This window comes from Mirounga angustirostris, unplaced genomic scaffold, assembly GCF_029215605.1.
Source record: "Mirounga angustirostris isolate CCGP_5_RB_7025 unplaced genomic scaffold, mMirAng1.0.hap1 SCAF_11, whole genome shotgun sequence".
NCBI classification, from domain to species: Eukaryota; Metazoa; Chordata; class Mammalia; order Carnivora; family Phocidae; genus Mirounga; species Mirounga angustirostris.
In genome coordinates this window covers 18225070-18250243 of record NW_026991719.1, presented here as the reverse complement: position 1 = coordinate 18250243, position 25174 = coordinate 18225070, and the positions used below count along the sequence as shown (strand labels likewise).

At 40.5% G+C, this 25174-nt stretch overlaps 1 protein-coding gene across 1 annotated transcript in view; it reads right to left on the bottom strand.

Moving 5' to 3' along the window:
* Positions 1-1766: 1766 nt before the first annotated feature.
* The window catches only part of PHEX (phosphate regulating endopeptidase X-linked), a 218749-nt gene continuing 195341 nt past the window's right edge, over positions 1767-25174 (bottom strand). Inside the window, exons 18-23 of the mRNA XM_045875938.3 lie at positions 23511-23578; positions 19759-19889; positions 13065-13130; positions 11967-12071; positions 7803-7879; positions 1767-5260 (exon numbers count right to left, since the gene is read on the bottom strand). Of these exons, the coding sequence (XP_045731894.1) occupies positions 5158-5260; positions 7803-7879; positions 11967-12071; positions 13065-13130; positions 19759-19889; positions 23511-23578 (550 nt within the window). The 3' untranslated portion in view covers positions 1767-5157. The remainder of the gene's footprint in view (positions 5261-7802; positions 7880-11966; positions 12072-13064; positions 13131-19758; positions 19890-23510; positions 23579-25174) is intronic.

The window sequence follows — 25174 nt, the reverse complement described above, 5'->3', positions numbered from 1 at the left end:
TATATCCCAGCCTCCCCTGCGGTTAGGCTTAGCCACATGACTGAGCTCTAGCCAATGGAATAGGAGCAGAAATGACAGAGATAGTTCCTGGAACCAGACCAAACCTTCCACTCAGTATCTTCCATGGCCTCTTCCCTACCACCAGCTTCTTGTAAGATGAGCATGTATTCAATCATGTTGAAAATGGCTGAATCACAACGTGGAAGGAACCTGAGTTCTTAAATCACCAATTGGAAGACAGAGGCTCACTGACCATTAATACCATTTTGTATGCAATGAAAACAAGAAATAAACTTAAATTGGACTGAGCCATTAAGATAATGTTTCAACAGCTAGTGTGATCTTAATTAAAAAAGAAAAAAACTGAACTTGAGGGACATGCAAATACCTTAGATCTACTGGAAACATTTCTCCTCCTTCAAATTTTGAACAGGTCCACTTAGATATGTATCTAACAATTGAATCAGACTCAATACGTCTTGGGTCTCATAAAATCTATCATACAGACCATAGCACGAGAAATTCTAGACTCCTTGCCTCCATTCCCCCAAAGCCCCTCCTTCCTGTCCATGCCCCAGAGATCACTCATCAACTATTACTTCTATGCATCTTTCCTTCTGCCACTACCCCCTACACAAGAATTCTTATTTCGAGGATCAGCTCAGAAACTAGAGCAAACTCTCTAAGAGGGGCACTAACAGGCCACATTCAGCCACTTATTACCCACCAATTCTGTCACCCGTCTGACACCTATCTCCCGTACACAGTCCCTATGGCACACCTATGACAAACCAGTGCTTTCCCAGATCTTAGAACATTATCAGTGCCAGAAAGATGTTTAAGATAATCAACAAGGGTCTCTACTTGCCCTACCAGCCTAACCTCAAAATGCTCCCATAGAGTAGTACAGATTCTACGGTACGCCTCTAGATTTGTCTGGACTCCGGCAAGACAGAGAGGCTTACATTGTCCTGCATCACTCATTGTCCAAAGGTCACCAGGGGATACAAAATCCTAGGCACTTCCGGCTCTCTAAGTGTGCGTGGGGCAAAGAGGCTCCAGTAGCATGAGCACAGCTACCCTAGAGAGCCCCAGCCACTTAGAAAGAAAAGCACACAGGTGAGGTTAGGGTGCCCAGGGAAGGGGACTCGCTGGCCTTTGGGCAGAGAGAGAGCACCAACAGCGTCCACCAGAGGAGAGTTGACTAATTCCTTTTCTGTGCACCAAACCACAACCTGATGTCCTTGAATATCACCACACAAAGCAGGGTGATTCTAACAGTTTATGGATCTGTCTCCCACTAAGACCAAACTGTTCACTGAGGCCCAGGGACAGCATATAATCTGCCTAAATACAGCTAGTTCCATGATATAAATAGAACAGGTGTTCAGTTATGGTGTGCTGAGTGACTATAGATGGACTAGATTGTTAAAGAAAGGTGAGAGCACATAGAGATCCCTTGGTCTGATACTAACTGTAATGTTCACTGTCACTTTGGTAAGATCAGCCCTATCGTGGCTGATAATTCCCTCAGAAGCCTCCCTTCTCCTCACCAGGAATATTATTGCATAAGCAATAAGCCACATCTGCTGACTTATATTCTGGAAGGAAATACAATGACCACCTTGCAAATCTCTCATTGTCTACAAAGTTACTGCATTCAAATCCCACTTTCCTAAACCAAGAAACCTAGTCTACTAGAGTGCTTTGTGTACTTTTTGGGCAAACAGTACAGTCTAAAACAGAAGCGAATGTGTTAACAGATACAATAGATTATAGTATTTTTTAAGAGACAGTAAAACATACATACACACATACATACATACATAAAAATAAAAAGAGAGGAAACAGAAAATCTTCAACTTTTTTATTGTCCTTAAAATGACTGTTCACATTGTTCCACAAGTAGGAGAAGAAAATACAATGACCGTTTAGATATAAAACACATAATGCAAGAACACCTTTCTTCAAACCAGTGGGGGCATGGCCACCGGTGACGAGAATGTTGCTGCATGAAAAATCATATTCTTCCTTAACTTAATATGCAACTAAGATGTTATGTTAAAAATATCAGGGAAGAAGCCCATCAAATGCTAAGTGATTATAGAAATACTAAGAGGATAAATGTATTTAGAAATGGGGTAATCTAAGGGATGAAGGTTAATGCAGAGGTCAGCAGCCCACAGAACAAAGACTCTGCCTTTCCTGATTCTGGGATACTCGACAAAGCAATTTCAAACCTCTCTCCACTTCTCTGGCATGAGCATAACCCGTGTGGCAAGCCATCATTCCTTGTTGCTTTTTAGTGATGCTCCAGGGCTAAAGAAGATAAAATTTATGTGCTATGCTTTAAGCTCCATTGAGGAAAGGCACTGAATAAACTTCAGGATAATTTACGAATCCTGAGCTTGCATCAGTCATGTCCAAGTCCATCTCATAAAAGGAAAAAAGGAAAATAGGAGGCCAATGCTGTGTGGCTGGTGAAAAGCTGAACAAACTTTGGGCAATGGTGATAAGCTCAAATAATAGCACTTTATATACATAAAATCCTTGACTAATCTGGGAGAATTTTCAAAAAAAAAACAAAAACAAAAACCCTAACTCCTTCCAACACCCAGACAATAGTCCATTGGCAGAACATCTGGTATATGAATCAGAAAAGTATGTGACAGCAGTCCTAGTCTGTGATCCAGTATCTAATTTCCTTTTGACTTACCATAATTATTTTTGTAAAACTTTATGGCTCTACTCCAGTGGATGTGCTTTGCCAGGATTGCCCAAATCCTGTCTTCTCTTCAGCAACATATTCTTAGGCCAGCTTCTCCCTACTTTTTTACCTTTCCTTCCACTTGCGTTTTACCTTCTTCCCTCTACCACTTACTCAGTGTCTGCTTCCTTTAGCGATCTGTATCGAAGAAAAGGAACAACGGAGAGTGTCGTCTGAAAATTTAAACAATGAGCATGTATTTGGATATCCAATCCTACCGGAAATTTGTTCTAGCTAGTATTGAGGATTTGGTATCGCTGCTTTGGGGTTATTTTGTTTTAATAATGGCCATCGTATCTACAATTTTCAGGATAACTGACATATCAAGGAAAGTTAATCAGGACAAGGCAGCCACATTGCTTAGAAATTGTAGGGCCCCAGCTGATCAACCAGCTGTCCTCAATCAACGACTGACTGATGGATGCCCATTTCCAAAGTCTTAATCCTATGCTTTTATCAAACACTTTCTCTGACCTGCAGGAATGTGTTTATTGGGAGTTTAAAAAGAGAAATCTAGAAGGAAACTGCTATCCATAAAAGCATAAGAAACCTCAGCTGATTTTAAATGTCCAAGTACCAGGATAAAACAAGGAGCATCTTGTATGTCTAAACCAAATCAGAATGATTCCTCCAGAGAAAAGGCATGTACTCTCCTAGCAGCCCTACCCTAATTCCCCTTGTTTTTAAAAATATGAACTAAGGTCACATTAAGCCTTAGTTAAAAGGAGGAAAAAGTAACTGCTCTTCAGAAGTTCATTCATTCGGAGAGGAGGAGGTCAAGGGGGAAATCACTCTCCTCTAAAGCAGTGTAACTGTTTTCCTCATGATGGAGCCCCTGCATTTTTCTCCCTTCAGAAGTTCCCACGGTTTCGAAAAGACATGGCACACACTTACATTTAAAAAGTAAATAGGACAACAAATCACAGGGGTGCAAAATGGCCTCCCATGGTTAGTCTGAATTTGTCCTTTTGCTTTTGAGATTTTCCTATTGGCCAAAACTGCATACACAATGAATAACGCAAAGGGGTGACAGCTATTTTAAGAAACTGGAAATGCCAGTTTAAGGCCATCACAATTATATCCTACACACACACACACACACACTAATAAGAGATGGAGTTCCCTTGAAAGCATAAAGTCCTGAGGATCAAAAACTTAGTCCTGCTCTTCCTTACAGGCTATTTAGAAGGCCTGGACAGTGAAAATTACGTTTCTTTGGACTATGCAGGGAATTCTAAATTTAATCAATAAATTCTAAAATGTCTTCAATCAAGAAATTTTTCAAAAAGCTTTTTTCAAAGAGAGGTAACATTAACTGAGGCAAAACTCAAGGGTACTTTGCACCCACACCTCAATGTGGTATTTGTTGCTTTGTGCTAAAGGAGAACGGAAGCTGTAACGTCCCTAATGGAGAATCAGAAAATCATCTTCTCAATGCCTGCTCATTTCAGAATCAAAAAAGTGCTCATATATGAGGGTAATAAGACAAGTAAGAATTGGACTAAAGAAAAGTGTCCGGCAGACAGACATAATCACTGAGGCTTGGGCAAAAGAGATCAAATGGTGGAGATTTCATCTCTTCATGTCCCCACTGTTACATGACGAGGAGTTGTGACTTCTTCCGGGCCTTAAAGACACATCTTTTTTTTCTTTTTTCTATTTGATAAACTGAAATCCTTTCTCAAGTAGCCTTTTGGCCAGCTTTGTTCAGGCTGACTGAAACAGGGCAATCAGCGACGTCAGATATAAGCTGCGAGATGCATTTTCATCCCAACAGACTTCCAAACTGAAGGCAAAAATTTCAGCAGAAACTGTAAAATGAAGCTTCAACACATTTCTAACTTAACTACCATAGAGTTTATAAACGCTGGGGACGACGATACATAAAGCCTAGCACCATGTTCTATAGAGAGGTAAGACCTACCAGGTATTCCAGGAACATGTCTTCATCATTGAGGGTTACACATTTAATAGACAGAATTTTTTTTCTGGATACATTCTACTTAGGCCCCCTGCGAAGCTGTGGCTTAGAACGGTATCTACCATCTAGCTGTTTACACACTAAAAATGGACAAGAGCAACAATCCAGCAGATAATGTTTTAACAAAAGGGGCCTAGAGATTTATTTTTGTTAGTTTGGTTTTGTAAAGAAACATACTGGGATCCCTTCTCGGATTCCATTTTTTTGAGCCCTACAACTTGAATATAGTGTTTAGATCCAACCAACACCCAAATAAGGAAGATGTGCTAAAACCAGGAGTCCTGTGGGGCGGGGCGGGGCGGGGCGGGGCAGGGCGGGGAATATAGGCTGAAAGCAGTGGCGATGAGCGCTCCGTGTGGCCTCTACTAGTACTGCATGGCTCTCGGGCCGGCATACAACAGCGGCCTAGCTACCAGAGTCGGCAGGAGTCCAGGCCTCTGTTCATCGTGGAATTCAGTGGACACTTAAAGGCTTTCTGGAATTCTTCGAAGTTGCTAACTGCACCATTGACCCTGGAAAAGATATGTCAGAGCTCATGTCATTTAATTCTTCCATCTCAACAGGTTCTGGATAAAACTGTAGCAGCATATTGCTCACAGGGATGTTGCATTCGCTTCATCTGTTTACTACAGGGGAGACGACTGAAGCCCAAATGGGAGAAGTAAATTTCCAAAGAAATTCACAGAGCTGAGACTAGAACCAGCATCTCCTGAATGCCAGGCAAATGCTCTTATTAATCTTCCCAATACCCTCAAATTCCTATAAACTGTAGGATTTACAGTTCCTATAAATCATGTATATGACTATATAGTCCTATAAATTTAGATTCCTATAAATTGTTATATTTACCAATACTTAGGCTTTCTATTTTTTTAACTTTTATGGGAGGTATAACTGATACAAAGTGTTCAAGTGTATATACCCATGTTACTACCACCCAGAACAAGACATGGAATATTTCCAGCACCTAGAAGGCTCCACCGTGTGCCCTACCAGTGGAACTTCCAAGGATAACTACTAGTCTGACCTCTATTACCATAGATTAGTTTTGCCTGTTTTTGAACTTCATATCAATGGAATCACACAGTATGCACTCTGTTGTTCCTGGCTTCTTTCACTCAATATTATTATGTCTGTAAGATTCATCCCTGTCGTTGCTACCTAAGACCTCATCCGACCTACAAAAACACTTCCACTTAATTCCCATTATGCATGAAGGTTCATATTTACCTAGAATTTGGTCCACACAACAAACTAATGAATGGTGTCTACTTGTTATTGCGTTATTGATGAGGACTGTTTTACTGGAGTTAGTTCCAAAATCTGGTGTCCTTGCAAGTTCCCTGACTGCAGTAAAGACTGTGGATTCCTACTCAGCACTTTGGTTGGCAGTGGTATTTCCATTGTGTGATTTCTGCTGTACTCAAAATCTATAGTTACTGCAGACATCACTAACAAGCCAGCAAAAACTGCCCCCTCATCTATTTCTTACTCAACTGCATATTCAAAGGGTTGACTAGAGACTCAGCGTTCTTAGTTACTATTTCTTCCCTAATGACTCTGTCACCTATGGGCATGTGAAGGAATATACTGGCTTGTATTCAAACCTCTTGTGTTTTAGCTGGGATATATGAGTAGGGATGCATATTTCATAGTGTGATTCACCCTGGGCAAATGTTAAAGAGAATTTAGCTGATAATTAGTAAGTATACTCTGCAAATTATCAGCGAAAATCCAACATTACAGGTAACTAGTTAGTAAAAGGAAATTAGTTTCTAAAATCTTATCTGTTAAGTAATTAATCTACTGTGTGGTTTCTATCTGCACCATTCATCGGTGGGAGCATATTTTAGTTCATTAGAGACTGTCAGCATTTTTTGACAGTTTAGCCCAGTGGGGGAGAATTTTCTAACACTGTGATTAGATTTTTATGGTACTCGATAATTTAGAGTCAGTTTCTGAAGCATTTCTAAAGCAAGGTTTTAGGAATAAGATTTTTAAATATAGGAGAAATTTTAGATGATCTTCCTACACTGTGCTGATGGATTCATTTAAACATTAAACATAAAGATATCCAGATATAACATGCTCTAAGGAAATAATCAATCAATAAAAATTACTATAGTTTCTTATATATCCCATTATAATTCTCTGACCCCAACTATAGAAAATCTCCCTCAAACTGGGCTAGAAACCTAGCACTGATAAGTACACTAACCTTAATTTTATTTTTACTTGTTATTTTGTACATTCTGACAATTAAACAAGATTATAGTTCATAATCCCTTTCCCTTCATTTGAAGCAACTGTTTCAAAAAATGATTCAAACTGAAAACCAAACCATAGCGCTTTGACTCCAGATATGAATTCTAATAGCTAAATATCACCATACATCCTCTTTTGTGTTCAGAGCTATTTGGGAAGCAGGCATTCATTCATGTCTGCCAGTTCGCTGTGTGAAAGAACAAGAGGCATTTAACAGGATATTCTAGAACACAAAATACACCAGAGCTCTGTGTGTTTTAAGGCACAGTATGTAAGCTCCCATCGTTGTCTAAGGAAAGAGACATTTTTGGCCCCCACACACAAAAAAGTAGGTGGTTGGATAGATCAAATACTTCAGTTTACTGAGCACCCATGGTGCTCATGACACCCCTGGACTGGGGCCTTTCAAAAACTGGAAGATAATAAATGGGAATTAATACTAAAGCTTTGATTTGGATTCTAAAGTACCTTTGGAGTCTTGTACTATCTCATGGATCTCTTGATATAGCACTGGACCAGAGGCATGCATCAGTGCCTACCAGAGACAGTTTTTTTTTTGTTTTTTTTTTTTTTAAAGAGAATTCTGACTAAACTAGCTTCCTACTGTGAAAGAAAAGGTGCTCAGTTTCTGTTTGGCCAGATATTTCTGTCCGCAAAATGGAGATATCGCTGTTCACAATACAGGCTTTTGTTCCGATCTCCCATTTGGTATAGCACAGGGATGGCTGAGTCGGGGAGGAGGTGGGAGACGAACATTTAAAAATGAGGGTCACCAATTTGCCCATTTACCTAAACTGAGGGGGGCTGTGAGCACCAATTTGGATTTGTTCTCGGGCAGCTTCTGGTCTGTAGGAATTACACCTCACCTAGAAGAGAAAAGCACACCAATAATTATGTTTCCTTCCCAATTACACTTTCTACCGCCTTAACTGCTCCAAATTATACTGAAGAGTAATTCTAGACTCAGTGGATGACAAACAGTTTTAGTAGATCAGATAAAACCTTCATCAGTGGCAACATCTATTATTCTAATCCCCAGAGTAGAAGGTTTTATTGTGTGCATAATTCCACAATTTGAGTAAATTAGGATGGTTTCCAGACAAATTTCTTAAATCAAGAGAACAGTGTATATGCCCAGGAATCGGCCAATGTATCAATTCAAATAATATAATGCTTGGAAGAGCCCTTATCAAATTCAGTCATACTCCAACAGGAAAAAATGAACCCATCATTCATTACTGAGTATGGTCATGGGATGTGAGTATTTTGCATCCTAAGTGCCTTGCTTGCGTCACCCCTAGTCAAGGCCTTGGATAGGAAGACACTTCTCCATAGACTCTGAAGTTAGGCAAAGCTCTATGACTTGCTCTGATCTGTTAAATGTGAGCAGAAGTGATAGACGGCACACCCTTGTGGAAGCTTTAAAAACCTAGCATAAGTTTTAAGCATCTTAAGAGCAATTTAAGATGCCACATGAAGGTCCACTGTACATTTCCTCATATCACTTTCCTACTCCGATGGTGAACATGTAAGCACGTGTTGAGATCAAGACTCCAAAACCCAAGTCCCTGAGTAATAACTATGAGTAGAGCACCACTCTCAACCCACACTAGACGGGGAGCATGAACACAAAAGAAACTGTCTTTATATTGTTTGCTTCTGCACTGTAACCTACTCAATCCTGACTTGCAATGTGTCTGGAAACATGATATAGTCTTGAAGTACGAAAAGAACTAGGAGACATGAAATGATGGGGTGCATTCCAAGTGCAGGAGAAAATGGAAGCAAAGACCTGAGAGAAAAAAAAAAAAGCGAGACATTTAGTGTAGCTGGACTGTGTGATGCATAATGGGCAGCAATGGGAGACCAGGGGAGAGAGAGGATGGTGCCAGACTTCTGAAGTCTTGAACAACAAGTTAAAGAATTTAAACTATATTTAAACATTGTTTGTGAGCAAGAAAATGATAAAATCATGTTTTTAAAAGAATTATCTGGCAGGGGTGCATAGTACTAAGAGGAAATTAGAGATCAGTTTGAAGAGTATTTATGGGCCTCAGAAAGGTTTCCGATGAGTGGCCACTAAATAAGTATAAACAGGAATGAAGAGAAGTAGAAGGATGAGGAGAATATCCGAGGAAAAAAATTAACAGGTCACAGAAACTACAGGGACACAGGAAGCAGAAAAGATGATATGATGTTATTGCTTTTGATGAAGATAAACAGTCCGAATGTGACTGTGAAGACGTTTTCGTAATGTGATTCCTTAATTTCCTCAGAAGCTAGCTAAATTGAAGTTGTTTCTGACATTCCCCATTACCTCATTTTTTCTTGTGCTATTTCTTCTTATATTCTTACATCATTATATGGCATTGTTCTAGTACTGTCTTTGCTTCATAAATCATTTAAGAGACCTCTGAAAACACATTATGGTTGTTACTGTTTTCCTAGAATCTTCTCAGGAGGGAAAATAACTTTACTCCCTATAGGCAGACTTCTTCCAATGTGCAAAAGACTGAAAATCTCCTCCTTCTGTCAGTAGGAAAACCTCCAAGATAAATTTCTCATTAGTAACATAAAATAGCTTTCCATTTTTTCCTAAATCTCTTTAGTTTAAAATAAATCAGATATGCTTTGGAATTTTATTTGAAGGCATTATTTGAAGGTAATATTGCTACCAGTTAGTTTACTTTATGCACAAAAAGATATGGTGGACTAGGATGTAAATAAGATGGACTTTAATTAAGTAAGTTAACAACCAAAGGAAGAACCAGTGGATGTTGTACTTTGTCCTCTTGATCAAGGGTCAGCAAACTTTTTCTGTAGAAGGGCAGACATTAAATATTTTAGGCTTTGCACACCAGAAGATCTCTGTTTCAACTATTCAATTCTGCCACTGTAGCACAAAACCAGCCACCCACAACACAAAGGAAAGACCTTGGCTGTTTTCCAACAAAAGAGTTTTTACAAAAATGGACAGCAGACCATATTTGGCCCATGGGTCCTAGTTTGCCAGCCCTGCTCTAGAAAATTCCAACTGTATTGTGTGTGCTTATTTGAGATATCTGACCCAGTCCTGATTCCCCCCTCTCAAAAAAAAAGTCTCCTTAACGGAACTGTTACCTAGTCTTATCCCTTTCAAGCAATTCATCTAAAAATGTCAAGCATCTTCAATATACCCAGCATCTTTGCTGGGTGCTATGGAGATACGTAAGAAATAGAAGGATCCAGAAGATTAGCTATGAAGATAAAACTAAAAGTCCTCAACATTTTGAGAACAATTAAGGACTCAACTGCATAGTAATGAAGAGAAGTGTAAAGGAGTTGGAGATTCAAAAAAAAAAGAGAGAAAAGGAGAACTGGAGTCCTTGGGGAAGTTTGTGGAAAATGTGGAGGAGGTGGGACTCGACATGGAGCCTGAAAGATAAAGACAGGATTAAATCGTCTGAGGGAGAGGAGTAAGAAGGAGGTCACATTATGGAAGGAAAATCCAAAGCAAAGCCCCAGGGACAGTAATAGGCCTAACACTGCGGGGTGGCCATGAGGACGCCTGCCTGGCTAAGGGTGAGCGTGGTAGAGCCTCAGAGCTGGTTGCGTAGAGGGGGATAAGACTGGACAGAATGATGAGAGCCAGCTGCATGTGTTTGGCCTCCATGTGGTAGGCACTTGGGAGTCACTGCAGTTCCCTGAGCAGGTCAGTAATGAAGTAAAAGTGCTGTTTCACAGGGGCATGTAAGATAGTGGTGGAAAGATGCCAAAGGCAGAAAAACGTGCCTTAAGGCTGTTGGGATAATCCAGAATAGGAGAGATCAAGGGCTATTCTACAGAGGATGAGATAGAGGGTAATGGGGAGAAAAAGAGGATGAATCTAAAGAGAAGTTAAGGATGAAACATCTAGCTTTGGGAACCCATGTCATAAAAAGGAGGATAGACAAATCAAGTAAGAGCGAAGAATCTAGATTTTCTAACCAGGAAGACCCAAAGAATGGGGTGTGTTGATAGCAACAGGAAAATGAAAAAGGGAGGTCATTTTGGTGACTCCAGTTTTGCTGATGTCATGTTGATAAATGATCACTAATTTAGTGTTGCCATGTCAGCTTTAAGAAATAAAAGATCCAGAAAGGTGAGAATCCTTTAGCCAGGCTCAACCAAAGAAGATGTGGGAAGGAAAGAGCTTACTGAGGAGCCAATGCAAAGACTGAGCAAAAGAAGGCTGTGCTGGTAACAACCGTGGTCTTACAGATACACATTTGCCCACTGTGAAGCCATGTGTTAGAACCTTCATCAACCCACCCCTGCCTGCTTTGAAAATGAGGCCTACACGTTTGTGACATAAGTCAGGGCAATAACCAATAGCAACCAAGAACTGGCGCTTGTCTCATTAGCCAGAGACTTGAACTGAGAATTGTGTCTCTTTTAGTACACATCTTTCACTTTCTGCTCAGAAAGCCCATCAAACTCACAAAAGGGTGAGATGACTTTCCTTGCTTTTGTTGTTGTTTTCAGCTCTAGCAGTCTTCACATACACATCTGACGGTGGAAAACATAGCTTTAAGGGTCCCCCACAGGTTGAAAGTGGTGAGATACAGTCAGCCAATGAGGCAAAAAAAAAAGAAAGGAGAAATGCAGCAAAAGGCAGAGCCACAAAAGCCAAAGAAGGAATCACTAGAAATGATTATAAAGTGTAGTGCATACATTAAGAAGTCAGCATATATTAAAGAAATACCAAGTGGGTTATGATAGGCTGGTAACCCACTTGACAACACCACTAAACTCTAACTCAATCAGTTAATTAATTACGTCCCATAGAACACTAAGAAGGTGAAATTTACCCTGAAAATAAACAGCAAGATAACACTTCAGCTAAAATCAAAGATATACCACTAAACTTTTGACCATGGGAGCAAGCCAAAGTCCCACATTTCATCTCTGATGCCCCTTCCTTGGCCTACTCACGTGAGCATAACTCAGGAAGAAGAGCTGGTTGTTGGTGAAGATGATGCCTGGTAGGAGAGGCTCCTCAACTCCCTGCCTCTTGTCATTTATCCATTTCCTGTAGGCCTGGTGAGAGAAGCAGAATGGATGATCCTCTGCAATGGTGACCTTCCTTTTTTCTCACCCAGGGCAGAGATCCTAAATATATCCTCCACCATGTACCAGCCTGTCAAGTTTTCCTTTAACAAAACCAGCCCCTGGAGATGCCAAACATTGTTGTGTTGCTTAACAGCGAGGCAGGTTCACCTGCAAAAAGACCTTACACTCAATAGATACCAGGGCAGCTGGGCCAAAGCATTCACATGTTAAATAACTCCTCCTCCCCCAAAAATCTATTCTTTCTCTGACACAATGGCAAGGACTATGGAAATAAATTTGGGGGTCAACATATTGGTGCCAAATTTTTATTTTTGCAAATAAAAGGGAAAACTGTCATCTTCAATCACCATCACCTTATAAAATATATGTTAACCAGAAGACAGGAAGGATGTAACCTCAGAATAACAGCCTGGTCTTTACATTAAATGCATTTACCTCTAAGAACATCTTTCCACATCGTCCTCACATTTCTTGTTTAACCAAGGACCAGAGGATGATGAAAACATTATTACGGACTCTTACCTGGCCCACTATATGAGAACCACTAGCCTCTGGCCACAGTTTAGAAGTTTGGTATTTTAAGAGAAAACTGCAAGAAGAGCTAGAAAGCAGTGTACTCAAGGAAAACTCATATGAACGTAGCCCTGAGGAGATTTCTGTAGCATGCTTTGATATTATTGTGAATGCATCTACTGAAAACTATCCTTTAAATACATGATTCTTAACAACAATTATTGTTCTTTAGGGTGACTTTACACCCCCCCCAAAAAAAAGAAATGCAGCTGTATTCATATAGAGTAGGACAGAGTCAACGTGGAAATATAATTCTATTCACAGAAATTCACAGAATTGACAGAAATCTAACTCCTCAAGAATATGTCTATAGAGTAAACTGACATGCACCCATGTGGCATTCTATAGTTTAATTTTAAAAATCACAGCAAATGTTGCAGTGCATACCCTAAAAGCTTCCCGCAGACCTCCATTATCAGCAATATTTTCTCCCAGGGTCCTCTTTCCCTTCACCTAACAGAAAGAAAAAGAAAAAAAGAGTGTTTCACAGCCAACTATCATTCAGCAGGAGGCTTAAATGTGATAGCTAGAGAAAGTACCATATTTTAAAGAGCAAATTACGTTCAATAAATCACAGGTAGTCATAATATATTGTGAGATGGCAAACTCACTCCAGCAAGATGCTCCTGAATATAATAATTTCTATTTTATTATGCTACGCATTTCTTTCTCACCCACCTCTGTATTCTTACCAATTTAGCCAGCCCCGATAAAATGTTAACAAATTCTGAGTGACTCTGGTTTAATGGAGAAAAAGTAGAAATGTCAATACACAGATTACTTTCTCTGATTAATTCATATCATCTGAGTATTCTTTTCAGTGTGCTTGTGTTTCCAAACATTTACGATCCACACAGGAACAAAACTTCACCAACCATCACCATTTTACCTTCAGTGACGTCCATGAAAAATTAAAAGGAGAGTAGTTCTCATGGGGGACAAAACTCAAACAGAAGTCGTGCAGGCCACAAGGTCAAGGCTTGCAACGGGTAGGATAACCAGCCAAGTGCGGTGAAGTAATTCCTCCACACATTTGAAGATTGTTTCCAAAATCCCTAAATAGGCCAGGACAAAAAATACTCCAAACCAATAGAGCCCACAAGCCAGGATCCAACCTGCCCCTTGTTTTTGTACAGGCTACAAGGTGAAACTGGACTTTACATGGCTCAGTGGGGGGGGGGGGGGGAAGCGAAAGAAGGGGAACATTTTGTGGCACGTGAAAATTACACGAAGTTCAAATTCAGTGTCCATTCGTGGATGTACTGTCCGCAGCAGCTCTCCTGCTAGAGCGGCAGAGCTGAGTAGCAGCCACGGAGACCCGTGGCCCGCAAAACCACAATTACTTCCCGTAATTACCCTTTGCAGACAAAGTTTGTCAATCCCTGCCCAAGGGGCAGAATAATGCCCCACCCACCCACCCAAGATGTCTAGATCCTAAATTCCTGGAACCTGTGCAAATGTTATCTTATGTGGCAAAAGGAACTTTTAAAATATGATTACGTAAAGGATCCGGAGACATTAGCCTGCATTAGCCAGGTGGGTCTGGTGTAACTAGAAGGGTCCGTATTAAGTAGAGGAAAAGGGGGTCAGGAGAGTGTGTCAGAGTGATGCTGTGACCAGCCACTGCTGGCTTTGAAGAAAGAAGGGGCCAGGAGCCAAGGAATGTGGCCAGCCTCTGAAAGCGAGGAACAGCGACGCAACAGATCCTCCCCTAGAGCAGCTAGAAGGAAAAGCAGCTCTGCTTACATCTTGGCTTGAGCCCACTGAGACCTGAGTGTGACATACAGAAATGCAGAACAGGGTTTGTGTTCTTTCAGGTCATTAAGTTTGTGGTGATCTGTGACAGCAGTAACCAGAAACGTGGACACCCTGCTCTCAACTTTAGAGCCATGGATCCTACCCACTCTTCCCTTTTAAGCTAGGCCAATCACCCAGGTATCAAGCAATCACAATGGATAAAAACAACTCTTCAGACAACATTTATTTCTGTAATCACCCAGGACCTTCCTAGCTTCGGTTCTCCAAAGTTCCCACTCCTGCTCTTACATAGATTCTTTCTTTTATGACAGTCCTCCAAGGTAAGTGTTGTTACCACCACCTTGCTTAACACACGGGGAAAGAAGAGCTCAGAGTGTGTAGCACAGGTCTTTGGTGTCGCACCAGATCCCTGTTTCTACCGGGACTGTGCACCCATTCTTACAACTGCTCCTAGCTCAAAAAGGTTAAGCTTAGCTTAGCAGAGTCGCCTCACCTGAAGTTTCCCGGCAGGTGATGTCCTACCTCTCAGGAACTGACTGATGTGCACTCAGAACTGCCCAACCCCTTACCCCAGGCTGAACAATTTCTGTGGTGCGATTCAGGCCCCAGAACCTTCTACGGAATCAGGCTGAGACAAAACTCCTGAAACCAACATGTTTTCTCGTATAGGTTTCTCCTGAAACCAACCACCATCTTATAGGTTTCTCCTGAAACTACTTCCTAAATAAGTCCCTTACCTAAGAAACCCCTTCTTGGGCTTTGCTTCCAGGGAACCTGACCTAAAATAGTGATTAAAGGAACTACCCACATTCACAGGGATTCAAACCCAAGCAGTTTGTCTCCAGAGTCTTTGCTTCATAATATGCTACCTTCTCAAGTCACAACTGCTCTTGATTCTGGTGCTTCTGTTTATATCTACTCATGCTTGAATTTAATCTCCTTCCTTGTTCCTCTAAGCTTTATCAAAATCGGAGGTTTGGGGAGTAGCCTTCCCCCTCTGGCTCCTCCCACTCTAGACCACCTCAGCAGACCATATGGCCGTAGGTTGCCTCTCAAGACTCACGAGCTGCTCACAGTCTGCTTCTGTGGCACTCTACTGGAGCTCTCTCCAGTTCACTGCCAAGGGTTCAGGCACAGAGGACCAGCATCCACAAATGGAGCCAGAAAATAAAGCACAGCCCTTTATACCCACAAAGAAAGCCACCCTTTCTCCTCTGGGAATGAGAATAAAACTGTTTTCTGATGGTTGGATGGATGGATACTGACACAGCATCCCCTTTCTATCGTCCTTGTGACAAAGGTACACATTTGCTGGAATTTACTTTCAATATCTGACATTTTAGTCCAAATTGATGCTGTAGAATAGTCCTCCCACCAACATACCACCTAGGAATAAAATGAACTTAAAATAAGAGAATGACAGAATGATATGGGGGGAAGAATATGGATGTTGGGGGACGCCTGGGTGGCTCAGTGGGTTAAGCGGCTGCCTTCTGCTCAGGTCATGATCCCAGGGTCCTGGGATCGAGGCCCGCATCAGGATCCTTGCTCAGTGGGGAGCCTGCTTTGCCCTCGGCCTGCACTCCCCCGCTTGTGTGCTCTCGCTCTCTCTCTCTCTGACAAATAAATAAAATCTTTTAAAAAAGGAATATGGATCTTGGAATCACACCAATCTAAATTCTAATCTAGACTTTACTGCGGGTTTTTATCTCTTTGAGCTTCAGTTTTCTTATATGTAAAATAGGCTAGCAATATGTATACCTCTCAGGACCAGAATGAGGATTAAATTTGTTTCAGGTAAGTGGAAAGTCTAACACCCAAGCCTGCAGGTAACAATCATCAGGAAATCTGTATTCCCTTCATCCAATAAAACTGCTCTTCTATTGTTTTGTTGTTGTTTTCAGCCCCCAAATCTTTGCCTTTGTTTTCCCCTAAGATGGGGTACCTACGAGTATGTCACAAAGTAGTAATAATATTAGCCACAATTTACTAAGCACTTACTGCATGTCACACATGATGCTGGTGCTTTATATAATTTCAGTCATTTAGTTCTTACAAATGACTGAGTTCAGAAATAGTGACCCATTTCACAGATGAAGACTCTGAGACTCAGGAAAGTCAAGCAACTTTCCCATGTTCACAAAACTTATAACTGGCTGAGTCAAGATTTGAACCTCTGACTCTAGAACCCCTCCCTTATGCTCTTCCTGGAGCAACATATATTCTCGATGGATTTTCACAATGTGATAACCTCTGAATTGAATACAGATAAACAGGGGCACCCATTTCAGGTCTCCTCGTGACATACTTGTAGATATTAAAGAAATATATGGGCAGAGAAATAAATGGCTTTCCAGAACAGTGATGAAAGAGCTAGAGATACTATTCAAGGATACAGCCTCTGGTTTCTCTGCCTGGACAAGGAGTGGTGTTCCTGGTGTTGAATATGGCTGAAGAACCAGGAGGACCAAGTCAGTTCTGTGTGGTCTCTTGCTTCTGTTATGTGCTGTCCCCTTGACTATACAATGTAGGAGCATACAGTGCATGCATCTATATTTTAGAGTAAGGGCTTCCTGCAGATCCATACCCTACCAACAATTCTTCATTATTGGTCTCTTACTGTCAAATACAACAAGAGAAATCTATCTCATAATTATGAAAGCAGGGGCAGAAAATGCAATAAAAAACTACAAGAAAAAAATTAATAGTAGGGAGAGGGCATGGAAACCTGATCAAACCAGCAAAATAAGAAAAACAAAAAAGAAGTAAAAACAATGTGCAGGAGATAAAGTATATACAGAAAACTATACAGTTGTACTGGAAAACCTAAAACAAGAACCAAACAGATAAAAAGGCATACCATGTTCTTGAACAAGAAGACTATATCATAAAAAATGTCAATTCCATACACCGAATATGATTTAATTTAGAATCCCAATGGGATTTTCTTTGGTGGACAGGGTGAGAATCAGTAACATGATCTTGGAGCATATACAGAAGTTTCTTTGCCTGGGCAAAGCACATAAAAGAACAGTGAGGGAGACCTTGTATTGACAGATACCAGAACAATCCATATAGCCATGGTAGTAAGACCTTGGTGTAGAAATCAACATACAGACCAGCAGAATAGAATATACAATCCAAAAATTGATATCAGTATGTAGGAGATTCTAAAATTTGACAAATACTCAATTCAGTGAGGAAAAAAATGTCTTTCAATCAATGATGTTGGATCAACTGACTATCCTTTTGGAAGAAAAGAACTCTCACATTAAACTCCATAAAAGGGGGGCACCTGGGTGGCTCAGTCAGTTAAGCATCTGCCTTCGGCTCCAGACATGATCCCAGGGTCCTGGGATCAAGCCTCAGGTCACACTTCCTGCTCAGTGGGGAGTCTGCTTCTCCTTTTCCCTCTGCCTCTCCTCCCTTCTGGTGTTCTCTTTATCTCAAATAAATAAATAAAATCTAAAAAAATAAAAAAAAACCCTCCATAAAAAAGTTAGGTTTCATATGCATGAAGATTTAAATACAAAATAACAAAACAACAAAAACCTTCCTAGAAAAGCCAGGAGACTGCAGAAACTATATTTTTAAAGATTTTTTATTTATTTGAGAGAGTGAGAAAGAGCAGAAGAAGCAGACTCCCTGCTGAGCTCAGAGCCTGATGTGGGGATGTGGGGCTCCAGGTGGGGCTCGATCCCAGGACTCCAGGATCATGACCTGAGCCAAAGGCAGATGCTTAACAGACTGAGCCACCCAGGCACCCCTACTTTTTAAGAGAAATAGGTATCTTTGGCTCTATAGAAATGTTTAATTTTTGTATGTCAAAAGATGCATACATAAAATCCAATGGATGCATAATATATTTGGGAGAAAATACTGTAATGTGAATGACAAAATTTTTAACATCTGTAATATCTTTAAAAAGTTCTCACGCATTAGCGAGAAAATCACTGAATAGATAAATGCTCTTTCATATATCACCGGTGGGAATATGAATATTATAACTTGTTGGTGACAGTAGGAATCTATCCTAGATGGACAAAATGAATATGTATACAATGAGAGGGTTTGTTATAGCAGCATTTGCTGTGGGAAAAGAACTGGAGACCAAGTGTGACCTCTCTCAACATGAGGTTAGCTGAATATGTAGAGTACGTTGCCACTGTGCACTACTAGGCAGCCACTGAAAAGCAGGCAATAAAGGGGTCTGTGGGGGGCACCTGGGTGGCTCAGTCGTTAGGCGTCTGCCTTTGGCTCAGGTCATGATCCCAGGGTCCTGGGATCGAGCCCTGCATCGGGCTCCCTGCTCCGCGGGAAGCCTGCTTCTCCCTCTCCCACTCCCCCTGCTTGTGTTCCTGCTCTTGCTGTCTCTCTCCGTCAAATAAATAAATAATCTTTAAAAAAAAAAAAAAGATAAAGGGGTCTGTGGTGTGTGTCTATCTCTTTGTGAGCAAGGGAAACAGTGTATCAGGGTGATTAAGATGAATGACAGGTAGGGAAGAGAAGAGTGATGAGAGGTGTAAGGCTGAAGACAAGAAAGGAACAAAATCCAGCACACACGAACAGCATGTATAAAATTTCATTCTTGCCTTCACGGACATGCATGTATGTATACATAATAGAAAATAGACATTTTAGAAGTACATTTATTTTGTTTCAAACTTCTATAACTAACATCTCTTAACCAATTCAGAGTCATTAATTCAAAATAATGAGGGTTCTAGAGGGGAGGGGGTGGGAGGATGGGTTAGCCTGGTGATGGGTATTAAAGAGGGCATGTATTGCATGGAGCACTGGGTGTTATGCACAAACAACGAATCATGGAACACTACATCAAAAACTAATGATGTAATGTATGGTGATTAACAATAAAAAATTAAAACATAAAAAAACAAAATAATGAGATGTATTTCAGTGGATTAACTTAAGTAGTAATTTGGAAGGAAATGTTTTTAAATGATATGAAGTGTAGATTTATAAGAACTGTATTGTTTATGTTTGCTACAAGATTTTCTACATTTATCTAAATCTAGGAAACCAAACTAATGTTTAGGCCTGTGAATTCTCAAACTTGACCTTGTATCAGAGTCACCTGAGGGCTTGGCGAAAAGACAGACTGCCAGAAGCCCAGCGCCCCCCTCCCTCCAGGATTCTGGGTCAAGAGGTCTGCAGTAGGACTCAAGAATTTGCATTTCTAGCAAGTTCCCCAGAGAGGCTGATGCTGTTGTCCTGGGAACCACACATTGAGAACCAATGGTCTAAAGCAAACTCATGTCCAAAAGAGAAAAAATGACCCACCAAATGCCATAGTTGTACTTACATTTAAGCCAGCTTTCCTCCAATAATAGTTGCTATATTGGTTAACCATGCACTTTGTTTTTTCTTTAAACTTTTCTTCTGAGTCAGTAGACCACCAAGGATCCAGGTTTCCATTTTTATCATATTTTCTACCTAGTGAAAAGGAAAGTTAAAAGACATTTGTACTACCTGTGTTCTCTTCTAGGATTTTTATGGTTTTAGGTCTCACATTGAGGTCTTTCATCCATTTTGAATTTATTTTTGTGTAGGGTGTCAGAAAGTGGTCCAGTTTCATTCCTTTGCATGTAGCTGTCCGGTTTTCCCAGGAGCATTCGTTGAAGAGACTGTCTATTTCCCACTGGATATTCTTTCCTGCTTTGTCAAAGATTAATTGGCCATATATTTGTGGGCTCATTTCTGGGTTTTCTATTCTTTCCATTAATCTACGTGTCTATTTTTGTGCCAGAACCATACTATTTTGATGACTAGAGCTTTGTAATAGAGTTTGAAGTCTGGAATTGTGATGCCTCCTGCTTTGCTTTTCTTTTTCAAGATTGCTTTGGCTATCCGGGGTCTTCTGTGGTTCCATACAAATTTTAGGACTGTTTGCCCTAACTCTGTGAAAAATACTGGTGGTATTTTGATAGGGATTGCATCATTTTTCCAAAGAAGACATCCAGATGGCCAACACACATGAAAAGATGCTCAACATCACTCATCATCAGGGAAATGCAAATCAAAACTACAATGAGATATCACCTCACACATGTCAGAATGTCTAGTATCAAAAAGATAAGAGATAACAAGTGTTGGAGAGGATGTGGAGAAAGGGGAACCCTCTTGCACTGTTGGCGGAAATGCAAATGGGTGCAGCCCCTGTGGAAGACCGTATGGAGGTTCCGCAAAAAGCTAAAAATAGAAACAGGTTCCACAAAAAGTTAAAAATAGAACTACCCTACGACCCAGCAATTATACTACTGGGTATTTATCCAAATGATATAAAAATACTGATTTGAAGGGGTGCATGCACCCTGATGTTTACAGCAGCATTATCTACAATTACCATATCATGGAAACAGCCCAAGTGTCCACTGACAGATAAATGGATAAAAAAAAGGTGGTATATATAGAGACAGTGGAATATTATTCAGCCATAAAAAAGAATAAATGTTGCCATTTGCAATGACAGGGATGGAGCTAGAGAGTATAATGCTAAGTGAAATCAGTCAGTCAGAGAAAGACAAATACCATATGATTTCACTCATATGTGGAATTTAAAAAACAAATGAGCAAAGGGAGAAAAAAGAGAGAGAAGCAAACCAAGAAACAGACTCTTAACTCTAGAGAACAATCTAATGGTTACCAGAGAGGAGGTGGGGGGGATGGGTGAAACAGGTGATGGGGATTAAGGAGGGCACTTGTCCTGATGAGCACCAAGTGATACATGCAAGTGCCGAATATTGTACACCTGAAACTGATATTACACTGTATGTTCACTAACTAGAATTTAAATAAGGACTTAAAAAAGAAATTTGTACTATTTGTGGAAACTAATTTCTTCATTTTCCCTTTCCCTCAATTCAATAGACCTTGAAAAAGCAGTCCCAGTAGCAAGGGTCATTCCTGGGAGCAGCTCCCACCTTCTCTCCAATGTCACAGGTTAATTATAAAAAGAGGGGTTGAGAAAGAGGTTTGAGGAAGTTCTTTCCTTCTAAGCAACAAAGAACATTTTAAAAATAAGATTCATCAACTGATGGCATGCACACCGTGAACCAATCTTGAATTCTTTGTTTTCACCTGATGTGACCCATAATGTTCTCTGGATTATGAAATGAAACGGCTTCATTCAGAAAGCCCACGGAGGGAGCTGGAGCGTCACTACCAGTGAAATTCCAAACGATCCATAGGAACAGCCCAGTGAGTCATTCACACCGATCCATAGGCACAGCCAAATGAGTCATTCACACCGTGAGACCACAGCCCCTGACTCAGCCCTATAGGAACGTGTTTCCTCCAAGTTGCTAGGAGCTGAGAGGCACATAAAACCTCTGTTATGAATCATTTCACAGCCATCAGTGTGCATGGAAGGCCCATCTGTCCTGCTTTGACAAGGCAGGTGGCTCTAAAAAGAGAACTTGGAACAAGAATGGAAATCTCCAAAACATAATGGAAAAAAAGATTAATTATACATGGTAGTTTGTTTTTTGTTTTTTGTTTTTTCTGTTTTTTTGCTACAGGCTCAGACTTCGTTTTGTCTACACCCTTCAAAAAAAGTTTGAGTAGATCTGGACTATCGTCCATACTCAAGATTACTATTGGTTTAAATTTAATTATGCAAAGAACTCTTCCTTGGACTTACAAGAAAATCCCCGAAGCAAAGGTGTTAACTGAAATAATCCAAAACTCTTTGGCAAGGGTGGATGCCACTACCACCACCCCCTGGGAGAGCATGGAGTCACTGTCCTCCATACACTATCCCACCAATCATTAAACAGTTACTGGGCACGTAGTTAACTCTGTAACTCTCTGTTCTAATTATTGGTTATGGAATGAAATTGCCATCATTAGATTATGTCCTTTGAGAATGAATGGCTCCAGAAGGCCTCCAAAAGATTCCGGGGGAGAACTGTACTTAAATTTCCCAGGAAGAAAGGCCCAGAACCAAGAGATGACTACTGGGTTATGTTTCTTAGCTAAGACTCTCCTCTTAGATAAAGCGAACATGCAAAGACAGAAAGTGTAGCTCTGGAGATTGAGATGACTATAAGGCAGCTACATTTTTAATAGGGAGGGGAGAAATCAGAGGAGCAGAAACCCTAGGTGATTCAGGAAGCGCTGGTGGGAGCACAGGAAGAACTGTCCAGAAGGAGAAGAACCAAGAGTCTCTGGCCGTGGAGTAGGCATCCAGGAAAGGATGTTGGAGACACCACCGACATGGAAGAAAAAAAGGTCCTCCTACACAGTGTTGCCTTGTGCCAGCCAGGTCCTTGAATCTGCCTGTAAATCATTGTGCAGATGTGCATATGATTGTAATTTGCTGCTAATTCATAAATTTTAGAGATTTCATGTGGATTTCCAATAATGCTCAAAGGTAAAGGAGAAAGGAGTGCCAATCAAAAATGATGACGACTCTCAAAGGGCGCTAATTTCAGTTTATGTCATATTCTGCTCTTGTGCTTAAATATCATCAGGATACATAGCACATTCTTCTATATTATACATTATTAGAAAAGCAAAGCCTTTTAACAAAATTCTGAATATATGCCAGCATAGAGAAAAACAGAGCTTAAGCATTGCATAATCTTTGCAATAGTATAAAGGGATCAGGCAGCCAAGCTCCAGAGTCCTAACTGGCTGAGTCCTAACTTGGCAGCACGTATAATCATCCTAGGAGCAGAGCTCACACCTCCAAGGAGAGCATCTCAAGATGGTGAATAAAGAAATGACAAAGGGGAGAAGCTATGAAGCAGTTCCTGGAACTATCGTGGCAGCTACAGCAAGCCTGATCTAAATGCAAAGTTAACTTCATTGAAATTACAAGGTCTTTTTTTTTTTTTTTTCCACGCTATCTCATCACCAACGGGAACAATTACTTATTTATGGCAAGCTATCACAGCAAGACATGGGGGGAAGTTTTCAATCAGCAATCATACTGCTTTGGATAATCTTCAGTCTATGATGATGCCACTATGCAAAGATAATAGCAACAATTAACATCCGTACCATCAACATTATCATAAAAAGCAGCAGCTCATACAACGAACCGGTACTTACCATTATTATCAAATCCATGTGTAAATTCATGTCCAACAATTACTCCTATAGCTCCATAACTCAGAGATCTACGGTACAAATATATAATTTGGAGAAAATTACAAGCATTAATCTCAGAGCATAATCCTTTGATTTTTTTCAATGAAAGCCAAGATAATCTGTTTTCTAGTAACCACAATAACAACTTAATAACCATACCCACAAAACTATAAAAAAAAAAATCTAAACACACCCTTCTCACTGAAATGCATAAAGAAAACCATGACCCTGTACGACATTAGGGATACGAAAGAGATGGTTTCTGAAGTCCCTTCCAGCCCTAAGGTTTCTATGATTCTGTATCTGCTCCAGCTAGTTTGTATCCATGAACACATAAAGCAGCAGCAGGCTTTGAAAAGATCCTGTCAGTAAACATACCATTTATTTTTTTATCTGAGAACCTGTTGAAAAATCACTCTAGACTTAGAAGTTATTCCCCAAATGCAATCATAAAAAAAGGAACAGAGCAGAGATTCAAAGGGATCACTGCTTTCAAAGGGAGTCACGTTCCCTTGCTTCTGTGACAGACAAGGTCACGAGTGAATGGCAAGGATTGTGAAGCCTTAACCAGAGTTGGAAACTGCAGAATCGTGAGCCAATAGTGGTGGTTTGGAAGTGCTTGAGTGGTGGTTAGGTAGCAATACATAACTGAAACAGTATGTTAATGATAAATGAAGAAATCCATAAGGAGGCTTCTGGATGTGTGTATGGGTCTGGGACCTTCTCTCCCAACTACAAGTTCCATGAAGGCCAAACCCTTATCTACTTGGTCACTGCTATTTTTCTGTAACTAGGACACAGTAAGAAAGTCGCAGTGATTTAACTCATCGGTTAATTAACTTTACCATTTCACACAAGTGACAGGTCTACATGTAACTTATTTTAGTGATTTAACATGTGGATGAGGATTAAAGACGATTTAAAATCCTTGTTATGAGGATTCTTCCTGAGATTTGCAATTATGCTAAAAATATTTCGCAGTTGGCTCCTGACAAGCGACATCAAAATCACCCGGCAAATGGAAAGGACCCGTAAGTGGAAAGAACAAAAAATTTTTGAGGCAACATGTTATTACAGGACATAATGATCCTTAACATGCTAATTGTTTGTCTCAACCATACCCAAGGAAGTGCTATAAGATTTAATTTTTCCCCTCGGTGGCAATTCTTTCCTTTGTTATTTCTTTCCTGCAAGGTAATTTGCATTTGAAAAAACGCTTCCTACTGTTTTTACATCATTGCAAACCTTCATTACGAAAGTAAGAGCAAAATTATGCATTTCAATCATGGAGCTCCCATGGCAGTGTGGGACAAACTTGTAATTTTACATAGTGCTAGTTTCTGCAGCAGGCTCTACACTATGCAGCCTGTAACCTTGCGGTTTTTCATGCCTCTCAGCCCTGAGCACAGTACTCAGGCCTCTATAACCCCTGGTCAATGCTGGTGACTGGACGGGCTTAAGGGATGAACAATGGAAGCTTATAGGAACTGCTCTGCAATCAATGTCCCTTAAGAGGGACTGCTCTGATGAGCTTCCTATTTGCGAAGGGTAATAAAGAATTCAGAAAATGACTGAATCACTGTAAGTTCCAATTCTCAGTCACATAATCGTGATCCTTTGGACGG